Source organism: Lutjanus erythropterus, chromosome 8, assembly GCF_056507025.1.
Source record: "Lutjanus erythropterus isolate fLutEry1 chromosome 8, fLutEry1.hap2, whole genome shotgun sequence".
Taxonomy (NCBI): Eukaryota; Metazoa; Chordata; class Actinopteri; order Lutjaniformes; family Lutjanidae; genus Lutjanus; species Lutjanus erythropterus.
The window spans coordinates 13,995,010-14,014,269 of NC_139324.1; the positions used below are offsets into that span (position 1 = coordinate 13,995,010).

General features: G+C 39.8%; 1 protein-coding gene across 1 annotated transcript in view; it reads right to left on the bottom strand.

Annotated features, from left to right (window-relative positions):
* Positions 1 to 19,260, bottom strand: part of kalrna (kalirin RhoGEF kinase a) — a 182,055-nt gene that overhangs the window by 89,949 nt on the left and 72,846 nt on the right. Inside the window, exons 12-19 of the mRNA XM_084724610.1 lie at positions 17,390 to 17,488; positions 15,945 to 16,076; positions 12,421 to 12,543; positions 7,445 to 7,636; positions 6,964 to 7,133; positions 6,216 to 6,390; positions 4,287 to 4,539; positions 2,783 to 2,949 (exon numbers count right to left, since the gene is read on the bottom strand). Of these exons, the coding sequence (XP_084580736.1) occupies positions 2,783 to 2,949; positions 4,287 to 4,539; positions 6,216 to 6,390; positions 6,964 to 7,133; positions 7,445 to 7,636; positions 12,421 to 12,543; positions 15,945 to 16,076; positions 17,390 to 17,488 (1,311 nt within the window). The remainder of the gene's footprint in view (positions 1 to 2,782; positions 2,950 to 4,286; positions 4,540 to 6,215; positions 6,391 to 6,963; positions 7,134 to 7,444; positions 7,637 to 12,420; positions 12,544 to 15,944; positions 16,077 to 17,389; positions 17,489 to 19,260) is intronic.

Here is a 19,260-nt window from a genome sequence, read left to right on the forward strand (position 1 = left end):
AATCCCAACATATGAGTTCAGTTTATGTCAAAAATGTCAGTATTCAATCATTTTACTGTCTCAGTACAGTTACAAGTGTCTATAAATTCATTTCATCAGACAAGCCTGGCTGTATATTGATACCTTCACTGACAGTGTGATTCAACTGTCTACTGTTTAACAGTCAGTTAAGTCCCTGACTGCAATGCATGTACAGGCTCTATTAAAACAGCACAGTTTACATTTAATGGACAGCAACAAAACAGAGCTAGCTCATGTTTTTTTTTAGCTTAAACTCACAGCTGAATTATATGTGTTTGCAGAGCTCATATCCACTGAAAATTTTCAAATTGGTCAAAACATGATAAAATGAGTAATCTCATATTACTTGGTACCTCAGAGCTTTTCCGAAGCAGCCATATTGATACAAAATAGCAGGTGTTACTAATGATACTAATTACGGTCCTAGTCCACTTGATGTTGCAGAGACTTTCCAGTGAGCCAACATGCACAATAGCAGCACCCCGACTGTGTGACCTGAATGGAATTGAACATTAATTAGCACCATCTGTATCACATGTGTTTACCCTACTTTATCATGTCAATATGTCTGCGGTGAATAAGACCTGCCGGATTCAAAATTATTTCAGTTTCTATGATATGCTCCTTGATCCAGTGCAAACCTGATATTTAGCATGTTAAATGTTTGTTGTGTTTTTAAAAGAAAAACAACTTTTATTAAGGCGTGATAAGTGAGATAAAAAAGTGAAATTTTGAACTGAATGCAGAGTATGAATGACATATAACAACATGGTTTACCTTTAACATATATTTTCTTTTTTCTTTTGGAGTTAACAGGAATACTAATAGAGGAGAGTTCAAACTGACTTTTATTCAAGTTGCATGTAAGTTGTATCTGCCTTGTTTTATTTGCATCTTGGCCATGCATTACAATACCACACTCTGCCCACAAGTTATTGTAAGTAAGTTATGGACTCAACTGCAGCTGCAATTAAGTATGTGTTTGTTGTAGATCTATGACCAGAGAACAGGAGTGAGGGTGAATTGGTGGGGGTGTGTGTGTTTGTGTGTGTGTTATTAGCACATTGCAATAAACCTCATAAATTATTCAGTTCAATCCATCTGCAGCAGCAGTGTGCTTCCTGTGTCGACACACAGCATGTTCATATTCACATCTGCGAGAGCTTCTTCGCAAAAAAACATCTTCTTTGTTTTAACCGGGAGGAAGAACGGGGTGTTATTCTTGTCATTTCTCCAACACAGAGCAGTCATTTAAAAATGAGATTTTCAGTTTATTTCCTTTGTTTCTATTAATAAAAGCCAGTTCTTTTTCTCCATTAAAGTACCATATCATTTCCTTTGTAGCCTTATTCAGACAGCCTGCCCAAATCCACTTTTGGTGTGTATCTAGAGTGACTTTAAAAAGTCTGGACAGCAAAAAACCACATGAAATGTGATTTTTGCAAACCGGATCCAAGCCACATTTAGAAGTGGTTTGAAATAGTGTTCCAATTGGACTTCTACAGATATATTGCACGCTAAATTCAGTTTGCTTAAAGAGGACCTCTTTGCATATTTAAGCATGTTTACTAGTCTTTGCAAGTACTACTACATGTGTGAGAGAAGCTGTATGAAGCCTTTTTGTACAGAACACACACAAAACACAAGCAAATTAAGAAAACTCCTTCAACAATTTGACAACACATATGCAGCATTTAGAAAACAGAATACAAAAAATGTAACCAAATACAAAAAGACATAGCAAGAGGCACAGGTGACAATAACAGCTGTTTCCTAAAAAATCGTGACATGACTTTGACATGTTTGTTTTAGCCATGGTTGGTGACTCATAAAGGTTTTTCAAGTTGGGTCTGTGTATCAGCCATCTATGTTATGTTGTTGATTTTTGACTTTTCTTCACTGTGCATACAGCGAAAGCGGCCGCTGCATGCATATCAAATTCTATCAGTCATGTTAAGGATTTCTGAGGAGATTTAGTGTTGATGACAGACAATAACCTTTACTATCCTACCATCAGTGTTGCCAGATGGTGTGCAGCCTGCATGATAGTCTTTTTGGCCAGAAGTGCCCAAACTTTTCCCCTTGGAGGGCCAGAACTGAAACTTAATGGGGGACCATGGGCCAAAAGCACATGTGTTCCTTTATTTGACTTAATTTATTTTATGCACCTGTCACTCTGCCTGCCATACTCAGAGTACGAGAAACATTTTGGGATCCGACATATTTCACGAGCATTTTTACTTAAGAAAAAATAAAACAGCATAAACGGCTATTTATGTTGTTTTCTTTTTCCTGATAGTAATATCTAGTGGGAAAAATTGAACTCAATTGCTGGAAAACTTTTGGCAGCTATGATTTAGGCATTAATAAACTAGAAATATCCTGAGGGATAGGCTACAATGGACCAGGCACTGCAATGATAATGATACTAAGATTTATCTTAGATTCATATATTTCACATATTGAAATGTGACTTGGTATGACATATGAACAATTTAAAGCTACAAGTATCACAATTCAAGCCCCTGATTGGCCATTAGCCTATCAAACCTGCTGAGTGGAGGAGCAGACAGGTTGATCAAAGGTGAAGCAAAAGACCTTTTTTTCTCTGGATAAAAAGTCAAAAGAGATGTAATGTAGGATGTTTCCTGAGGAAAACTGAAAAACTTTCAACTGCAAAGACTTCCAGTGAATGTCATCTTTCAGAAAACTGCTTTAGTCCACTCATTCTCTTGGCGCTGGTGTTTGCATGAGTGTTTACCTGTTTAACTTCGGCCTGTAGGTGGCGTAGCTGCAGGGTCTGCTCCAGCCGTGTGTGCGTGTGTTGCGCATTGAGCTCCACTTCCTGCTGCTTTTCATGGAGGAACTCCAGCAGCTCCTGAACCTGAGAGGCCAAGTCCATGTCCTTTTCCCCTGTCAGCTCAATCCCTGCATACATGTGTACGCACACACACACACACACACACACACACACACACACACACACACACACACACACACACACACACACAGATGTGATTGTAGGATTTTGCATGAGTTATCTCCAACAAAATGTTGTTGGATGATCCAATCAAGGATCAAGAAATGGTTGTTGACGTTGTGGATCATCTGCTGTATTAACTCTAATTCCCCTGCAGCAGCTCTGTACAGACAGGACTCATTCCTCACAAAGCCCCTGACAATTACACAAAGTCACTTTTACATTACTTTTTTTTTTTTTACTTATTGGTGTATTTTTTAGCCTTGGACAGAGCCAGACAGCTGTTTCCCCCATACCTCCCATCTTAATGCTAAGCTAGATTGAGCATGTCCTGACTCCAGCTGTGTGCAATATTAGTCATATACTGTACACGGTCAAAGAGAGACACTAATCACGTTCCAAAAAATACTGAATTTTCCTTTCATTTCACAAAATCAACTCTGTAGGATCAGCTGACAATTAATACCATACCTCACCAGTAACTGGCACTGCTAGAGATGCGTAAGTGTGTGTTTGTCTGAGTGCGTGAGTGTGTGTGTGTAATTGTGTGGTGGGTGAGAGAGATTTATCACACCAGGGGGCAGACTGACAGAGGCAGTGACCTCCACATGTACACAAACACACACACACACACAGTAAGAGGATTGTGCTGTGACGATTTTTTAACCTAATTCTCTCCCTGTTCCACACAACACGCTTTTCTGTGGGATTCACAGTTCATGGTTCTGCCTAAGCGTCTTTCCTCCATTGTAGAGCGTGCAGCTGGAAACCAACATGTGAGCCAGCTCAGCTACATTCAGAGGGCAACAGGGACGCACACGATCACATCCGAAGTGCAGTGTGAATGCTAAGGCGTCCCTTGACAGCAATAAGGAATATGATTAGCAGGTTTAACTCTGTAGTGTACATACAGCAGAATAAACTTCTCAGACAAAGTTGAAGCCTTGCTCATGCAGAGGTACCGTAGCGCTCTTCTCTGCCTGCATGGCTGCACATTTTTTCTGTTTAGCAAAAACGCACGACTGACCCTTCTTAAGCGCCCTCCCTTTTGCGCTCCAGTAACAGTTGAGCAAGCTTGCTACCTTGGAACTTCTGTCAATTCTTTCATTTCCTTTCCTGTACTTAGATAATGTTCTTTATCCTTCTTTATCCTTTTAAACTCTTTTTAAATCACACTCCAGGACTGTCCTTTGCGTCTGTCTTTTGTATTCAGCTGTACCAGTAGAGTACCTACCACCCGTTTTTCATTTTCTTTCTCACAGAGCAAAGGACGTGTGAGTTTTACCTGAAGCCTGGACTTCCATGATGTACTGGTGCAGGTCTTGACCCTGCTGCATCACTTCGTAGGTCATGTTGTTCATGGCTGCCTTCCTCTCTGCGTGTCTTTTCAGACGCTGCTCTGCAAGGCCGATGTCCTCTGCGCTGCCGGAGGAGACGCCGCCTCCCCCGCTGCTGCTGCCACTGCTGCCACCTGAGCGGCTGGCGTCGTTCAGCTGACGAGACAGATCCTCGTTCCAGGCGTCCAACTCCGCTGTGACCTGCATAAACAGAGATGGGATCAGAAAATGGCACACAGAGACACATCACAACACTCAAAAAAGTCAGTGAACGCTGCACTTTGGTTTGTTTTTCTGCCATCTTCTTTGGTAAGTAAATAAAAACTAGCTGGAGATGCAGAAGGTTGTGGCATACTGGCCATCAGCTTCAGCTTCAGTCTCTGGTGTGTTTAATTCTGGGTTCAACCTACATGATGTTTTTGTTCTGTCACTGTGTCAAATTGTCATAAAGTCTTTGTGACTCTGCCGTCTTTCACAACTTGACTTGATGTCAATCAATCAATCTCAATCAAAATTTGTTCATATAAAACAAGTCATGACAATAGCTGTGGCTCTTTCAAATTTTGCAAGTTTGTTCCTTTAATCTGTTATTTTTTCGGCTTTGTTGCTGAAACACAGTTGACCTATTAGTGAAATACACTTCTAGGCTTTAAAAAATGAAGCGCTGGTCTGGATTACAGAGCTGTGGACACTGAGATGATCAACAAAGCACACTGCATCCTTCAACCACTCAGTCAAGTCTGCTGGATGCACCACTGCAGGCCACCCCAAGAGGAGAGGAGGTGAGGGACACAAAAGCCATGCTAATCCAGTTTGGACTTCAAAAAATAAAAAATTAAACAGACAAAATGGGACTGGAAATGAAAGACTGTTGTGTTTACATCTTACAGATACCTGCTCTATAAAATCACACACCAAGCTGCTGCACCTGCCTCCTGCACAAACACAGGGAAAGTTAATGGATGATGTTTCCCAGAAGATGAACTTTTAATGTGAAGATGTTAACTATATTATCATCACCATGTTGTTGCTGCTGTTTACATTCAACCTGATGATAAAAGATACATGATGATGATAATAAATTACCTTGATATCTTGATACATCAAATGTAACTCTTAAGTGCTTAACATCTAAAAAGCTAAAAAGAGCATACGTTTAAATAAAAATATTCAAATAAATAAAATTAAAGGATAATAAAACTAGGAAAAAATATAGGAGATAAGCAAGCTGAAATAAACAACACTGTGGATCATAGACTGGACCCCAGGTAGCCAGCACAGCAATTTTAAAAGAGTGTTCCCAAGTTTTGCACTATTGACTTGGCAGAGAAATGAACATATTCGAGCAATGTTTTCAATGTCATCTGGCAGGAGGTGGTAGGAACCAACAATAATGTAAAGAAATAATTGTGTTTGAAGCAGTGTATATGATACTGTCATGTTTGGAAAAAAAACAAAAAAGACTTTATCTCTGTTACACAGTTTCACCTCGCAAGACATTTGATGCAGATTAGGTGTTTGTTGTTGTCCACTATGATACACAACACAGGATAAATCAATTATTTCATGTGATGCCCATTTTTTTTTAAAGATGGCCTCAATGGTCAGGTCAATATCACATAGTCTGAACTCTGCACTGCCACAGTGCTGTGTGACCTACACAGCAGAGGAGGCAAGGTTTGTCTTTATCTGTGATGCTTCTTTGAGGTGAAGTCAGAGTGTTCAGGCCCTCAGACAAACAACATCAGGGGACCTGAAGCAGAGCTCTGCTGTACTCCACAGCAGCTCCCAATGAGCTGCACTTCAAAAAGCAGCAGAGTGTATCTGTCAGAATGTCCACTTTGATATTAAACAAAACTGCACTCTCGCTCTCTTACCTCTATAGTATACTGCTCAAATATGCGTAGCTGGAGAAAGATGTCGAGCTTGATTTTACGTTCATGGAACAGCTCCTCCATTTGGCCCTGAGCCTCGTCCAGCTGCTGCAGCACCCCCTGGATGTGAGCAATGGAACTGCAATGGGGTGTCTTATTGGTCGACATGGCTGCATCTCTGTGAAAAGAGAGACGTGGGGGGAGACATTATATCACACTGGTCCAAATACAAGACCCTCCACATCATAAGAGGACCCACTCTGGCAACACGTCCTATTTGAGAAAGATATTTTGAGGAGAGGAGCCACTCTACATGAGATGAAGTAGATACACAGATTGTGTATTTTTGATGATATAAAGTGTATTCGTATTTTAAATTAAAAAAAAAAAAACAGTACAAATAAATAAAATCTATGAAAATAAGCCACTTTATTTCATGCTTACAGCCAAGAACTTTCCCTCACAAGTAGCATGATACTATTTCTCTTTACACAAATAAGAATGAGAGAAGAATAAAATGGTCATATATTTATGCCAATATGGTAATTTGTGATCTTACCTGAATGTCTGTATAAATTTGACTTTCCAAAGCTGTGGCTCTTAAGTTTGAATATTCATACCTGAGCTGTTATATGAATCCTTTGCGCTCTTTAATAACATTATGAATATTAATATCATTACCCGAGCATCTGTATTAATTTTTCTCCCTCACAAACACAATCATGAGGAATAACATAAATTTTACAATTACCTGAGCTGCTGTATTAATTCCTCTCCCTCTTTAATCACATTGAGCGTTGCCTCCAGTGTGGCCGTCTGCTGCTGTTGAAACTGCTGGATCAGAGTCTGAACTGAATCGACTGAATCGCAACACACATCGTCCAGCAGCTGCTTCTGCAGCTCCTCCATCCACGACCACAGCTAGACACAGACAGGCAAACAGACAGGTCAGTAGATGTGTGATAAGTCTGTTAGTGCAGAGTCAACTGCACCACCTCAACACAGCTGTATCTGAAAGTACCAGATATAGAACATAATACTAACAACCACTTTACAGACAATAGAGCCATTAATTGTGGTAGTGGAAACTGTTTGTCTGCAGATGCACACTTATCAGAGTCTATGTGGTTCATGAGGAGATTAAGAATACATTTAGGTAGAACTCGCAGGTGGCAGCTGGATGTGTGAGAATGTGTTTCCTTTTTATGTTTGTGTGTGTTTGAGCATCCCACCTCCTTGGTGTGTGTGTGGAAGGAGACAGACATGTCTAGCAGCAACTTCCTGTGTTCGACTCGACGGACAAAGTCCTGGATTCGGACTTCCAGGTGTCTGGCTGCCTTGTAGATTTCCTCGGGGTCACACTCTCCAGTCTGAGCCAGCTGCTCAGCTGCCTCCAGCAGCTTGTCTGCATTAGTGTATGTGTTCTGGAAGAAAGAGAGGGAATACCATCAAACATATGAATCAATTCTATAATACATGTATCACTTTACATGTCCATGAAAATAGATATTTATGATTGGCACATGGTAATACTTCCTCTCTTTCATGTTGCATTACCAGTCATCTCTCATAAGTGAAACAGATGGTAACTATGGTAAAGTGACAACAAACAAACTTTTGAAATGAATGAAATTTACTTGGAAAGTGAGTATGAGATATTGCATTATGCCTTATAAGTAAATGTTCCCTCTTAGCAGGGTCTAGCTGCTGGAGAGGATGTGGGGCACAAGAAGCAAATTATGCATACACATTTTTTTAAATGTCAAAAACACAGTAGATACGACTTTGTGAAATTGTTGAGAAAAACAAAGTACAAGAATCTCTAAATATTTGGGGGTATTTATTAATTAGACGAGATAAAAATCCTCTGACATGCATGTCTTTGAAGGACCAGTTTGTAGGATTTAGAGGCATCTAGCAGTGAAGTCTGCAGATTGCAAACACCTTATTTCACTCTCCTCTTCCAAGCATATAGGCAAACTACGGTGGCTGTGAAACTTAAGCAAAACATGGAGGGCTGAATTTTGGTTGTATGGACAACTAACTTTCCCAACCAGAGATCACACAAAAAATGCAACGAGAGCTTTCACAAAGACGGACATATTTTCTCATTCTATCCCAAGATTTGCAATAGATAGGCATTCATTCCTCATCTCCTCGTGGTAGAGTTATTATCAAGGAATCAAGGGGTGATAGAATAGAATAGAATAGAATAGAATAGAATAGAATAGAATAGAATAGAAGTAATGCCAAAACTCATGGGGTTCTTCACCTATGCCTCTCCCATTATTTTCATATTATATATATTCAGATGTACAATTTACACCTAAACACCACTGCTGAACAGGGACAACACCAGATCAAGCACACACAGAGCACTCACACACACGCACGCACGCACGCACGCACGCACGCGCGTGTGCGCATGGTCAGATCAAGTTATATTAAAATATTAATTCCAGTTTCTGTAAATCAACAGCGTAAGGTTTCCTGTTTCTTGTATCTCCCCCCAAAAAAGGACTCAATCCTGTCTGCAAGTTAAAGCTCTCCGCATTCATCAGGAGGACAAAATGGATTAGTGTTGGTCTATTCTGGTAAATGTGAGAGATTATGACTTAGGACTGATTAGAACTGAATATTTCACTTCAGGAAACATATTACATCAGGGATATTTTAGGGTGACAGGAGGTTGGGGGTGTGGTACTAAAGTGAGAAGAAATAATGTAGCATTATGATCCCAATTATTCAAGAATATGAATTAGGGTTTCTGGGTGAAAGCTTACAGTCTGGATATTTCATATGTTAGAGGGATTAGTCAGAAGATAAAGATTATAATTTACATGAGATTATTACTCTTCACTGCATGACTGGTTTGGTTCAGGGTGAGGATTAAAGCAGAGAAAATCATCCCTGTCACCTGAATACAGAAGCTCAAACCAGACTTTTTAGAATAAGAATGAATGAATGAATGAATCAGTCTTCAGCCATTAGCAAACCTCAACCTGGGGTGTTTATATGTAACAACATCATCACGCAGAAACTTACATAAGGTCAGGTGGGAAAACATTTTTAAAATTGGCTTGGCAAAATCAAGCCCCCAAGAAGAGCACCAGGCTTTGAAGCCAATCTGACATAGTGGCCAAACAGTGTAACAAGATAATCACGTCATGCGCTGCAGTCCAAAAAGACTTTTTCCCATAACTTCTTCCCATATTGTGAAAGACGCAGCTGCAAAACGGTGGCTCCATTTGTTGAGCCTCACGAAATGACTCATTTTGTCCCCTTTCAAGTTAGCGGAGGGCTAACTAACGTTAACCTGCCAGCCAAAGTCAGTCTCTACTGCTCTGCTGTACAACGGAGAAGAATATCCAGACGCTCTGGCCTGGCAGTGTCTTCATGGGCCATTGAGCAGCTCTAACAGGAATGAATGGCCTGCCCCCAACATTGTGTCGTTCTCTTTTATACATCCATGGGGAATCATTTTGACACTAAAACATATACACCCTACAGAATGACATAAGAAATTTCAAGAAATAAATTAATTAATTAATAACAGACCCACCCTATTTAGAAAAAACAAAATTGGCCTAATGGGAAAAATAAATTCTGTTAAAGTATTTCATAGAGATTGAATGAAATTTCACTCACTTACTGTATTGGGACGGGGAAAAAGGATATTTAAAAACTGTGGCTTAAAAAAGCAAATTATCTGCATTATTTCTACACATGCTGTTCCAAATTACAGCCATTTTAAGGTCATAACCAGAACAGTGCTGGTTTCAGTCTCAACAGAATGTGGCAGTCTGACCTCCCTATCAACCTGCCAATGACAGTAGAGGAGCAGGTGAAGAAGTGTCGACCCTCCGTAGAGAAGCTAAGATTTAAGGCACTGAGGAAGGCTATGATGAGAGTAAATAAATCGAATGAAGATTTTCAGCACTTTCTGTTTGTATATGAGAGACTGTCAATGTGGGTAAACATATTTACATTCATCTCTTGGCATGTATCTTAAATGTGTACTAAATTTTTTAATGTCATGTCATTAAGTCAAGAAACACCACAAACTACAAAGAAATGCTAATGAAAAATGGAGATGGAGGGAGCGAAAGTGCCTGACCCAAATAAGCAGGTTATGAAGGTTAAGCCTAATCCAGAGTGTAAACATCAGATTACACTACTACACACTCTTTATAGGACTAACACTCACTCTTTTATAGGATTATCACTTTACTGAAACTAAAAGAAACTGAAAGTAGTAAATTATTTATCGATTGCCATGGATTCTGATTAAACACACATCTAACTATTATTAGATTATTATTATTAGATTTTTGAGGGCAGTGGATGTCATGGACCACATCATGCTTTTTTTTTTTTCAACAACTCGATAGCTCACACAGTAGATAATGCAAATTGTTGCAGAAGCCTCTATGATGAAATAAATTGATTGGGTGAGGTAAGACTGGAAAGGTGCATATAAGAGGAGGGAACAATGACAGAAGGACACAGGAAGAATGAAGGAAAGATGAAGAGGAGAGGAAGAAAAAGAATTAGAACCTGATATGTCATAATAACATGCAGAGCAGCAGTGTGTGTGTGTGTCCAGGCTTTTTAACAGCAGCAGAGACAGTAAGGATTTGGCGATCCAGATCACATAAGATACTGTTTGACCTTTTTCTATTTGTGTAGTTTCCAGCAGTGCTCTAAACACACACACACACACACACACACACACACACACACACACACACACACACACACACACACACACACACACACACACACACACATCTGCTATCTGAGTACTGACTTGACTTTAAAACAAATCAAATCAGACAACTGACAACTTCAATAGAGAAGAACATCAAACTATCTATTACATCCCATCTACTTCAAAGCCTTTCAAATCTTCAACTGCGTATGAATCAGTATTTTTGTAAACTGTATGTGCGTCTTTGAGCAGCCTAACAAGTCAAATTTCATTTATAGAGACAAAAATAACAAAAAGCTTCAGAGGGCCTCACAATCTGACCAGCATATGATACCCTCCATCCTTAGACCACTGATTTGGGAAAAACTCCTCCCTTACAACAGGGAAACTGACAGTTTTGGTGAACATTGCCAAACAGGAACTGTTTCATAATGACAGAGCTCATCGTAAAGGGGCAGTTCGGATTATTTAACGTGGGGTTGTATAAGGTATAATGTATACATACAGTAGATGCCGGTCAATGTACCCCTAGTTTGGAAAAGCAAGACAGGAGTACCAGCATAGAATCTCAGCTCATGGAAGCTCAAAAATTATATAATGCTGGTTTCCTGTCAGAAATAGCTGTCTGACAGCAAGGTAAAGCAGTGAAAACTATCAAACTACCCCTTTAAAGCTCAAAAACACTGAGGTCTCTGCTATAGTGCTGCCTGCTGCTCAGTATGAGACCTTTCCTTTTTAATTTTTTTTACATCGTTTACTTCTATTTGGCAAGCATCCAAAAACCATTTCTTTTACAGCACAGACTGCGCACAAGCCATATTTTTGCTCACATTTTTTAAACCTCTACTAATCTCTTCAACATGTTTTTGTTTTGTTTTCATCTTTACCATCAAAACCTCAGTTCCACTGTTCCTTACGTGATAGACTGTAGTAGTGAAATTCAGGAATGGATAACATCTTCTGTCAGGAAAGGCTTGTGACCATAAATGGTTATGTAGAGGCACGAATTCATGCTTCCTGCCACCAAAAGGCATGGTGGTTTTTGAAATTTGGTATTAATCAAGGCGGATTACTTGCAGATGTTTGCAAGGCAAGCAAATCAACATTTGATAAAAACAGACTACTGACTTCAAAATTGTCATGATAGGAGTGGAGCTTTTCTATGTTATGTTGATATAGTGAATGAGAGCCCAAACATGGACTCTTAAACTCAAGAGGTTTAGACAGTAATAAATATTTCAAACTGCAGAAATTCAACTACAGTACTGAAAGCATGACAGCATAAGAAGATACAGGTGTAGCTGCTTTACTATTCAAGTGCAACAGCTGATGTGTTGCTCTTCAGCATGAGCTCAAATCTAACGGGAACCATCTGTCTTGCAGTGTGAGAAAAATCCAGCATTGACAACACTGATTTCTATTTAAAAGTATATGGACCATTGACACTTTAGTCCATTCATTACAATAACTGGATGAAACCCATGTGGATGGACTCACCTGAGCTACATCTTCAAAGTCGTCGTGTCTTTTCTGCAGGGCTCGGGCTCTGTGAAGGGATTTCCCAACACCAGTGTGTTTGCTAAGGAAAGCCTCGCCGTGGTTTTCTATCCAGTCCATCACCTGGATGAGAGAAAACACAGGGATCAACTGCATGACGTCTCCTAACGTACACTCAGGATTAAAGATCACCTGCAGAACCTTCCGTTCATGGCGCTGCACAGCATACATACAGATCATCGGATCATCAAAGTGGTCTCAAACCTCATGAATTAAGAATGGAATAGATGAAACCTTCATGATCTGCGTGGGAAATTTAGGTCACTGCAGCTGAGAAGAAAAGGATGTTGAATATTCTGTGATTTGATGACCGTAGGCCAAACTTGACATGCATTGATGTGCTTGGCAGGCAACTACCAGACACCATCGTGTGCTTTGCTTTTTATTTGCTACATTGTTGGTGCTTCTCTTGGTAAATATATTTCTAATCTTCGTCAAATTTGTGGATGGCAATTCTTTCTTTTGTTTGTAATTGCATCCGCACAATTCCAGCTCCTGCACTAAGCTAACGCAGACCAGACCTGCAAAATATCACAGTAATGGATAATAATATATAATATTTCAACAAAAATGCTTAGTTTGACAGCGTTGAGCTTCCTGAGCCTGGTGCTTTGCTTTCAAAGTGTGCCACATGCGACAGCAGCTACAGAGCAAGAGCATTCATTGGAGTCCCATGTCTGGACACTTGTAATTACTGTCTTTTATCTCCGTTTTTGGTCTCCACCAACTCCTAAATACCTGGCTCGTTAGCTGCCAAATACAACTGTAATATTTCTACACTATGTTCAGTAGTTAGAAATTAGTCTGACTTACTGAATGTACACTGTGGGTATAAGCCTGCAGTTGGACAGCTTGTTTCAGTTGGTACCGCGGCATTAGTTATCTGTGTTTTCAAAGTTCCTGCTAAACTATGACAACCTTCAAGATAACGACCTCCGAAATAGCAAATTAGCACTTGGGACCCTAATGGGAGAAACATAAACAAGCTAGCAGCTGTTGCTTTTTCTTTTGCGGTGATGTAGTCATTTTAATGTAGACATTGGCTGTGTGCATCTGTCATTTCGTTCTGGGCACGTTTTTAGAGCTTTTTCACTGAAACCTGCTGTGATGAGAGCGAACCAAAACAGTAAAAAGTTACAGACCGGCAGGAAAAAGAACGTGCAGAAACTCACTGTAAAGCTTCATAAAACGAGAAGAGCTGTGGATTCAAGTGATAATTCTCTGCGGATTCGAAAACTGCCTTTTTTCCATGCTTTGTCTGAGAGCCCACAGTCTCAGCCTTTGAAAACCCCCGGTGTAGTCAGTTCAGCTGGAGCCACAGAGAGGTCAGCGAAAGGTCACAACATACGCAAACTGGATCACGCTGACTGCAGCTGGACTATCTTTGTTTGAATGTGCGGCTAAAACTGCCAAATAAAACTACACACCTAATATGTTCTCTTTCAGCCTTTACTTCTGCATCTCTCGCTCTTCCTCTCTTGGGCCACATATATCCTGTAGCATAACAACTCTGGTTGGAATTGCCCTGTTTTCAGTGATTTATAGACTATTGGTATGAGCTTACTCTCTCAACTGCTCCTTTTCTCACTTTCTACGTCTCTCATCCTCTGTGTGTCTGTGTGCGTCTCTCTCTGGGGTCTCATAGAAACTGATGCATGACGAGTACAGTTGGCAAAGCTTTGTTTTCAATGAATTTATAACCTCCTGATGTGATCTCTTCTTCACTCACTATTTTTCTCCCACTCTCTCTTTGTCTTTTAACCTCTCTTAAACACTCTCTCACACGCTCTCTTGGGTCACATATAAATGTTTGCATGGCACCCGTACTCAGTGCAGTCATCTTTGGATTTGTAGTCTGCCTGATGCCCTATTTCTCTCTCCATAGGGCCATTCATTTATACATACAGTGCATACATGATGACTTCAGTTACATGGACCTGTTTTACATTAACAAAGTGTGCTGTTGTTATTATGTGTGCATGTGAATGTGTCTTCCAGAAAATGCAGCACAGATACAGACACCGGTACACATTTCTAGTGGGTCATAAGCGAAAAGTGATGATTTATAGAGATTACGTTTTTTATGAGGTGCATAGTATGCCTTTCACTACACTGTGCAGATTCCGCTTTTACATTCAAAACATATGAGTTTAGTAGATATGACATATCTTTGTAGATTTTAGAAACTACTTAGCAAGTTAAATAAACTTGACCTCCATCAACTACAACAGGAAAATGCAGCTTATTTAGTAATGGATCAGTAGTAATAAGAGCAATGCTCCTGTCAAAGTACGGCCACTAAAACTGCTTGTTTTTGCCACTGAGAGGCAAGGATTGTTATTCTTTGTGTCTGACAACATTACGGAAAGGATCCCTACAGAGATCGACCTTGTCAGAAGGAAAAACAGAAATTTTATGAGCACTGTTGGCCTACAACTGCCTCGATATGTTCATTTGTGTTATTGTGTTGCCGTGGTGTTTTAAAGGGTTAGCTTGGATCCAAACTAACATGTTAAGGAGCTGTATCACTGCTGTTGGATGATATCGCCTGGGCTTAATATCAGCTGTTCCATATCAGCAACAGTCTGTGTCCTTGATACTGTATTTATGTTCATCATTTTGGGAAAAAAAGCCTCCTTGGAGTGCACATGTGGACTCTTTAGTGAGATTACAGGGGTTTCAGTACTGCCAGTGGTATTTGGCTGTACCACATTCACAGTGCATTACTGTCCACCCTCAATCACATTAAAGAAAATAAAATAATACAGACCTCCTCCTCCCCCACTGATGACATTCGTTCTGCTGGTTAAAAATACCCTTCATAAATTATAGCTGTGATATTAAATTTTGAGCCCCTGAATATCCCTAAAACCTCCAGGAATCTATGCTGACACCTTCCCAAAACCACATAGTCTGCTCGTCTGTGAAATATGAGCAGCAGTACCAGCGGAGCAGAGATCCGCTCTGAGCATTTTATCTCAGGAATTTTCACATTACACACTGCTTAGCTAGGACGAGAGGACAGCAGAGATGAATGAACATGTTTGGATTCTCATCTGTTCTGCTGAGAAAAGTTCGTCACACACACACACACACACACACACACACACACACACACACACACACACACACACACATCACTGCTGTCTGTTGGCTTGATTACATGCTTACAAGATTACATGCTCCACTGTGGGTTGACAGGCTTTTCTGACCTTGTGGGTGTTTAAAACTCTTACAAACCCATTTCAGTAACTCAAAACTGCAATAAAAAGTTAGAATGTTGTTTTTCTCAGTTCCTAAAAAGCTGGCATTTTGGAGAAAAAACACTAAGTTTATATCCAATCATAAAAACAGCTTACTCTTTCACTTTTTTAAACTTCTCTGTCTCACTAACACACCCCAAATGTTTTCATTTCTGTTGCTTGCTGTATGCTTTGTGCAAGTGTGTGTATGTGTGTGTGTACCTGCTGGACATCTTGCTGGAACACACACAGCTGCAGTCTCTGGTGCAGTCGGACCTTTCGATGCTGCCAAATGTTCTCGAGACGCCGCTGATGGTGGAGAACCTCGTGAACCACGTCCAGGATGCAGTGAACCTGTGAAATAACTTAAATGTTAACTAGAAAGTTTCAGCCAGTTTTAAGGCTGGACCCATCAGCTTAATAATTTTGTGCACATTTATGACTGTATGCCCAAACACCACTCATGGTTGTGATGATTTCCAGTTTTACTGTTCTGCTCTGCTGCTGACTCCTCACTCCTCTTAACCAGCTGGTAGGGACTTTAGGTCATCAACAACTGCTTGGCTGAAAACAAGGCTTACATAGTCTGCTACAGGCCACATTCTGGCCTTTGTCATGGCTCAAAAACTGAGATCCATAGAAAGGTTTTGTTTCATTTTAACCAGAGCATCCGCAGACTAATTCTATACCCAATGTGCTATGATTTGCTAAAGTTCAATCAAAATGAATAAATCCCTGTTTTGTTAGCTTCACCATCATCTCCACTATGCATCTGTGCAGTTGTCATATTGGAGTGTTCAAGGTCTGCTAGTGAACAAATGAGAGAGGCAGACTTCACTACAATATCAACAGTAATATAATTTAATTCTTAACCGATTTTAGTCAAATTTGGTCCGTTATAAGTGGTTACTTGTTGGAATTAAATTCAGTCACTGGGGGTGATCTATCAGTATCTATCAGGTCTATGCCAAACATGAGTCTTCTGAATAAACACAACTTTCACTGGGACAAGTGTAAATTATTTAGAATTTAAGCTTTTGTAAGTTTCTCCAACAAAGTACATTTCTACTATACATTTCTATTGTTGTAAAGCCACCTGGTTGCTTGTGATGTTTTAAATAAATAATGGTTCAATTGTGAAGTTTGGACTCGTCCTCTTTATTGTTTCCTCATAGAAGAACTTTATGCAGTTGGGAGAATCCAGGATGCTCACTTACGATACAATTACATTAATCTATGCATCTTAAAGCTACTGATTTTTGATGCCCCTGTGGATAAAAGTGGTAGTATTTCCACTGTAAGAACCAAAAAATATAACTTAAAAACTAAAATTATGTAAATAAAAATCTCCTGCTTCTTTTTAACTAGCTAACTTTGCCTTGGAAAATGATTGATCGAGAATCCCACCCAGTGAAGACATTAAAAGCAACTACACAGACATAGCCAATCTTCTTCCCAATGGTCTTGTTTACTTATGTGGGTCGTATAGAGGCATCAGTATTAAATGAGAAAGTTGAAAGCTGAGACCATATTATGCAAAAAACCTAATTCAAAACTTCAAAATGATGTTCTCACCATCTGCCTACTGAGTGCACTTCTCTAGTTCTATTATACTTTTTGTAATTGGCTAGCAGAAGAACCCAGAGCCTATAAAGAGAAACACTGACCGCTTTGGAGTAATTGGCAGTGGCTGTCAGCGACTCGGAGTTTCCAGGACTCAGGGGCCTCTGGAGGACGTCCAATAGGGCTTTACCATCCTGGCTCACCTGAAAACAAAGACAGGTAGGTCACAGAGAGATTCTGAAAAGCTACGCAGACAGACAACGACAGACCGAAGGGAAGGTAGAAAAACAAGCAGACAGATGAAATCTTCTTCAGAAATTTTAAATTTGAAAATTGAAAGTGTAAGCATTTTCTTCTATGCTCAGTTTCCCTGTTCTCTCCTCTCTTTGTTGTCTCTCCTCTCCAAAACAAATATATACTTTCTAAAAAAAGCCTTTCACTTCTTACTGCTAATTGCTAAATTATACATGGAAACACACCACTGAAACCTCTGCGTCACACAGAGGTTTCCTCTCTGCAAGAAATGGGTCTTGTGTGTCTTTTTATGTTGCCTCATGTTTCTTTTATATCTTGCCTTAATGCCTTTATGACTAATGTAAAGCACTTTGAATTGCCTTGTTGTTGAAAGGTGTTATACAAATAAATTTTCCTCGCCTTGCATATGGTAAATGCTTCTATCCAAGCAGATCATCTAAAACAAAATGATAATGAACTTTAAAGATGCTGTGCGAGTGATTTCAGTTGTTGTGGGTTGGCTCAAACATCCTGCTGGTTTATGTTTTCTGAAACATATGTCTGATTACTAATTAACTAATTGTTTCAGCGCTACTGGTTTTATTTGAGAAGGAACCTTTCCAGAAATGTTCCTGGCTCCTGAGCCCGTAAACTGCAGGGCTGGCACTCGCACAAAAAAAACTTGAGAGGACTTACATAATGAGATTCAAAAGGGAAGCGAGATAAAAAGTTGTTTTTACATGGTTACTTGTGAAGATGATTCAAAACCGATTGCCTTGATCAGGACGAAGAACACCAAACTGCATGAGGAACCTTGTTCTTCTGAACCAATGATGAAACAAACAGAGATTACAGACACTGTTTTTGTCTCATTTAATCTCTGTGCCCCCCCCCCCCCCCCCCCCCCACCTGTGGAACAAATGACCTGAATACCCAAAGTCTGCTGAACTTGTCAGTTCATTTAAATCAGGGCTGAAAACATTATTGTTTATTGTAACTTTCCAAGTAGATACATAACTTTATATTTTGTTTGATTTGATTGTTTTATATTGTTTTTTAAATGCATTTTTTATGTTTAACTCTTTATCCATTTGCTTTCATATTCTATTTTATAGTCATTTAAATGCAAGTACAATGTTTTCCTATATAATTGAATGCAATTTCACACAGCCCTTCCTAACTGTGACACCTGTGTCTACCTTTCCCATGAACGAGACATGGTGTTTCCTTCAAGGCACTGTTTCCACTAAAATTCGAGCTAGACTGGCCACACAACCCTCAAATCTTCATTGGTGTTTTGTATTTTTCAAAGCCTGCCGATTGTATTTCTGTTTCTTGTGTAAGAATTGCATCAGCAGTTTGAGTAGGTTTAGTCAACCCATACCTCAGTAGCAGTGACATATTGGTAGCAAGCTGGCATCGAGCACCGTTTGCTGTTTTAGTAGAATGTTGAACTAAAATCTGTAAAGGAATCAGGTTGTTTGTAGAACAAGAGCTTCTAATTACAGTTTTCATTTTGTGTTTTCTATAAATCTAAAAGGAACTCACGCACTGTAACACAAATTCACCTCATTAAATAAATGCATCAAGTCAAGAGTACAAGATTAAAAAAAAAACCTCACCAGACTTGGAGCGTGTCACTTTCTGCAATGCTCTCACAGGAAGCAATGCTGTCACAGCTTGCCAAGCCAAACCACCTCAGTCTGAGCCTCTGCCCACAGCTTTATGTGTGTGTGTATAT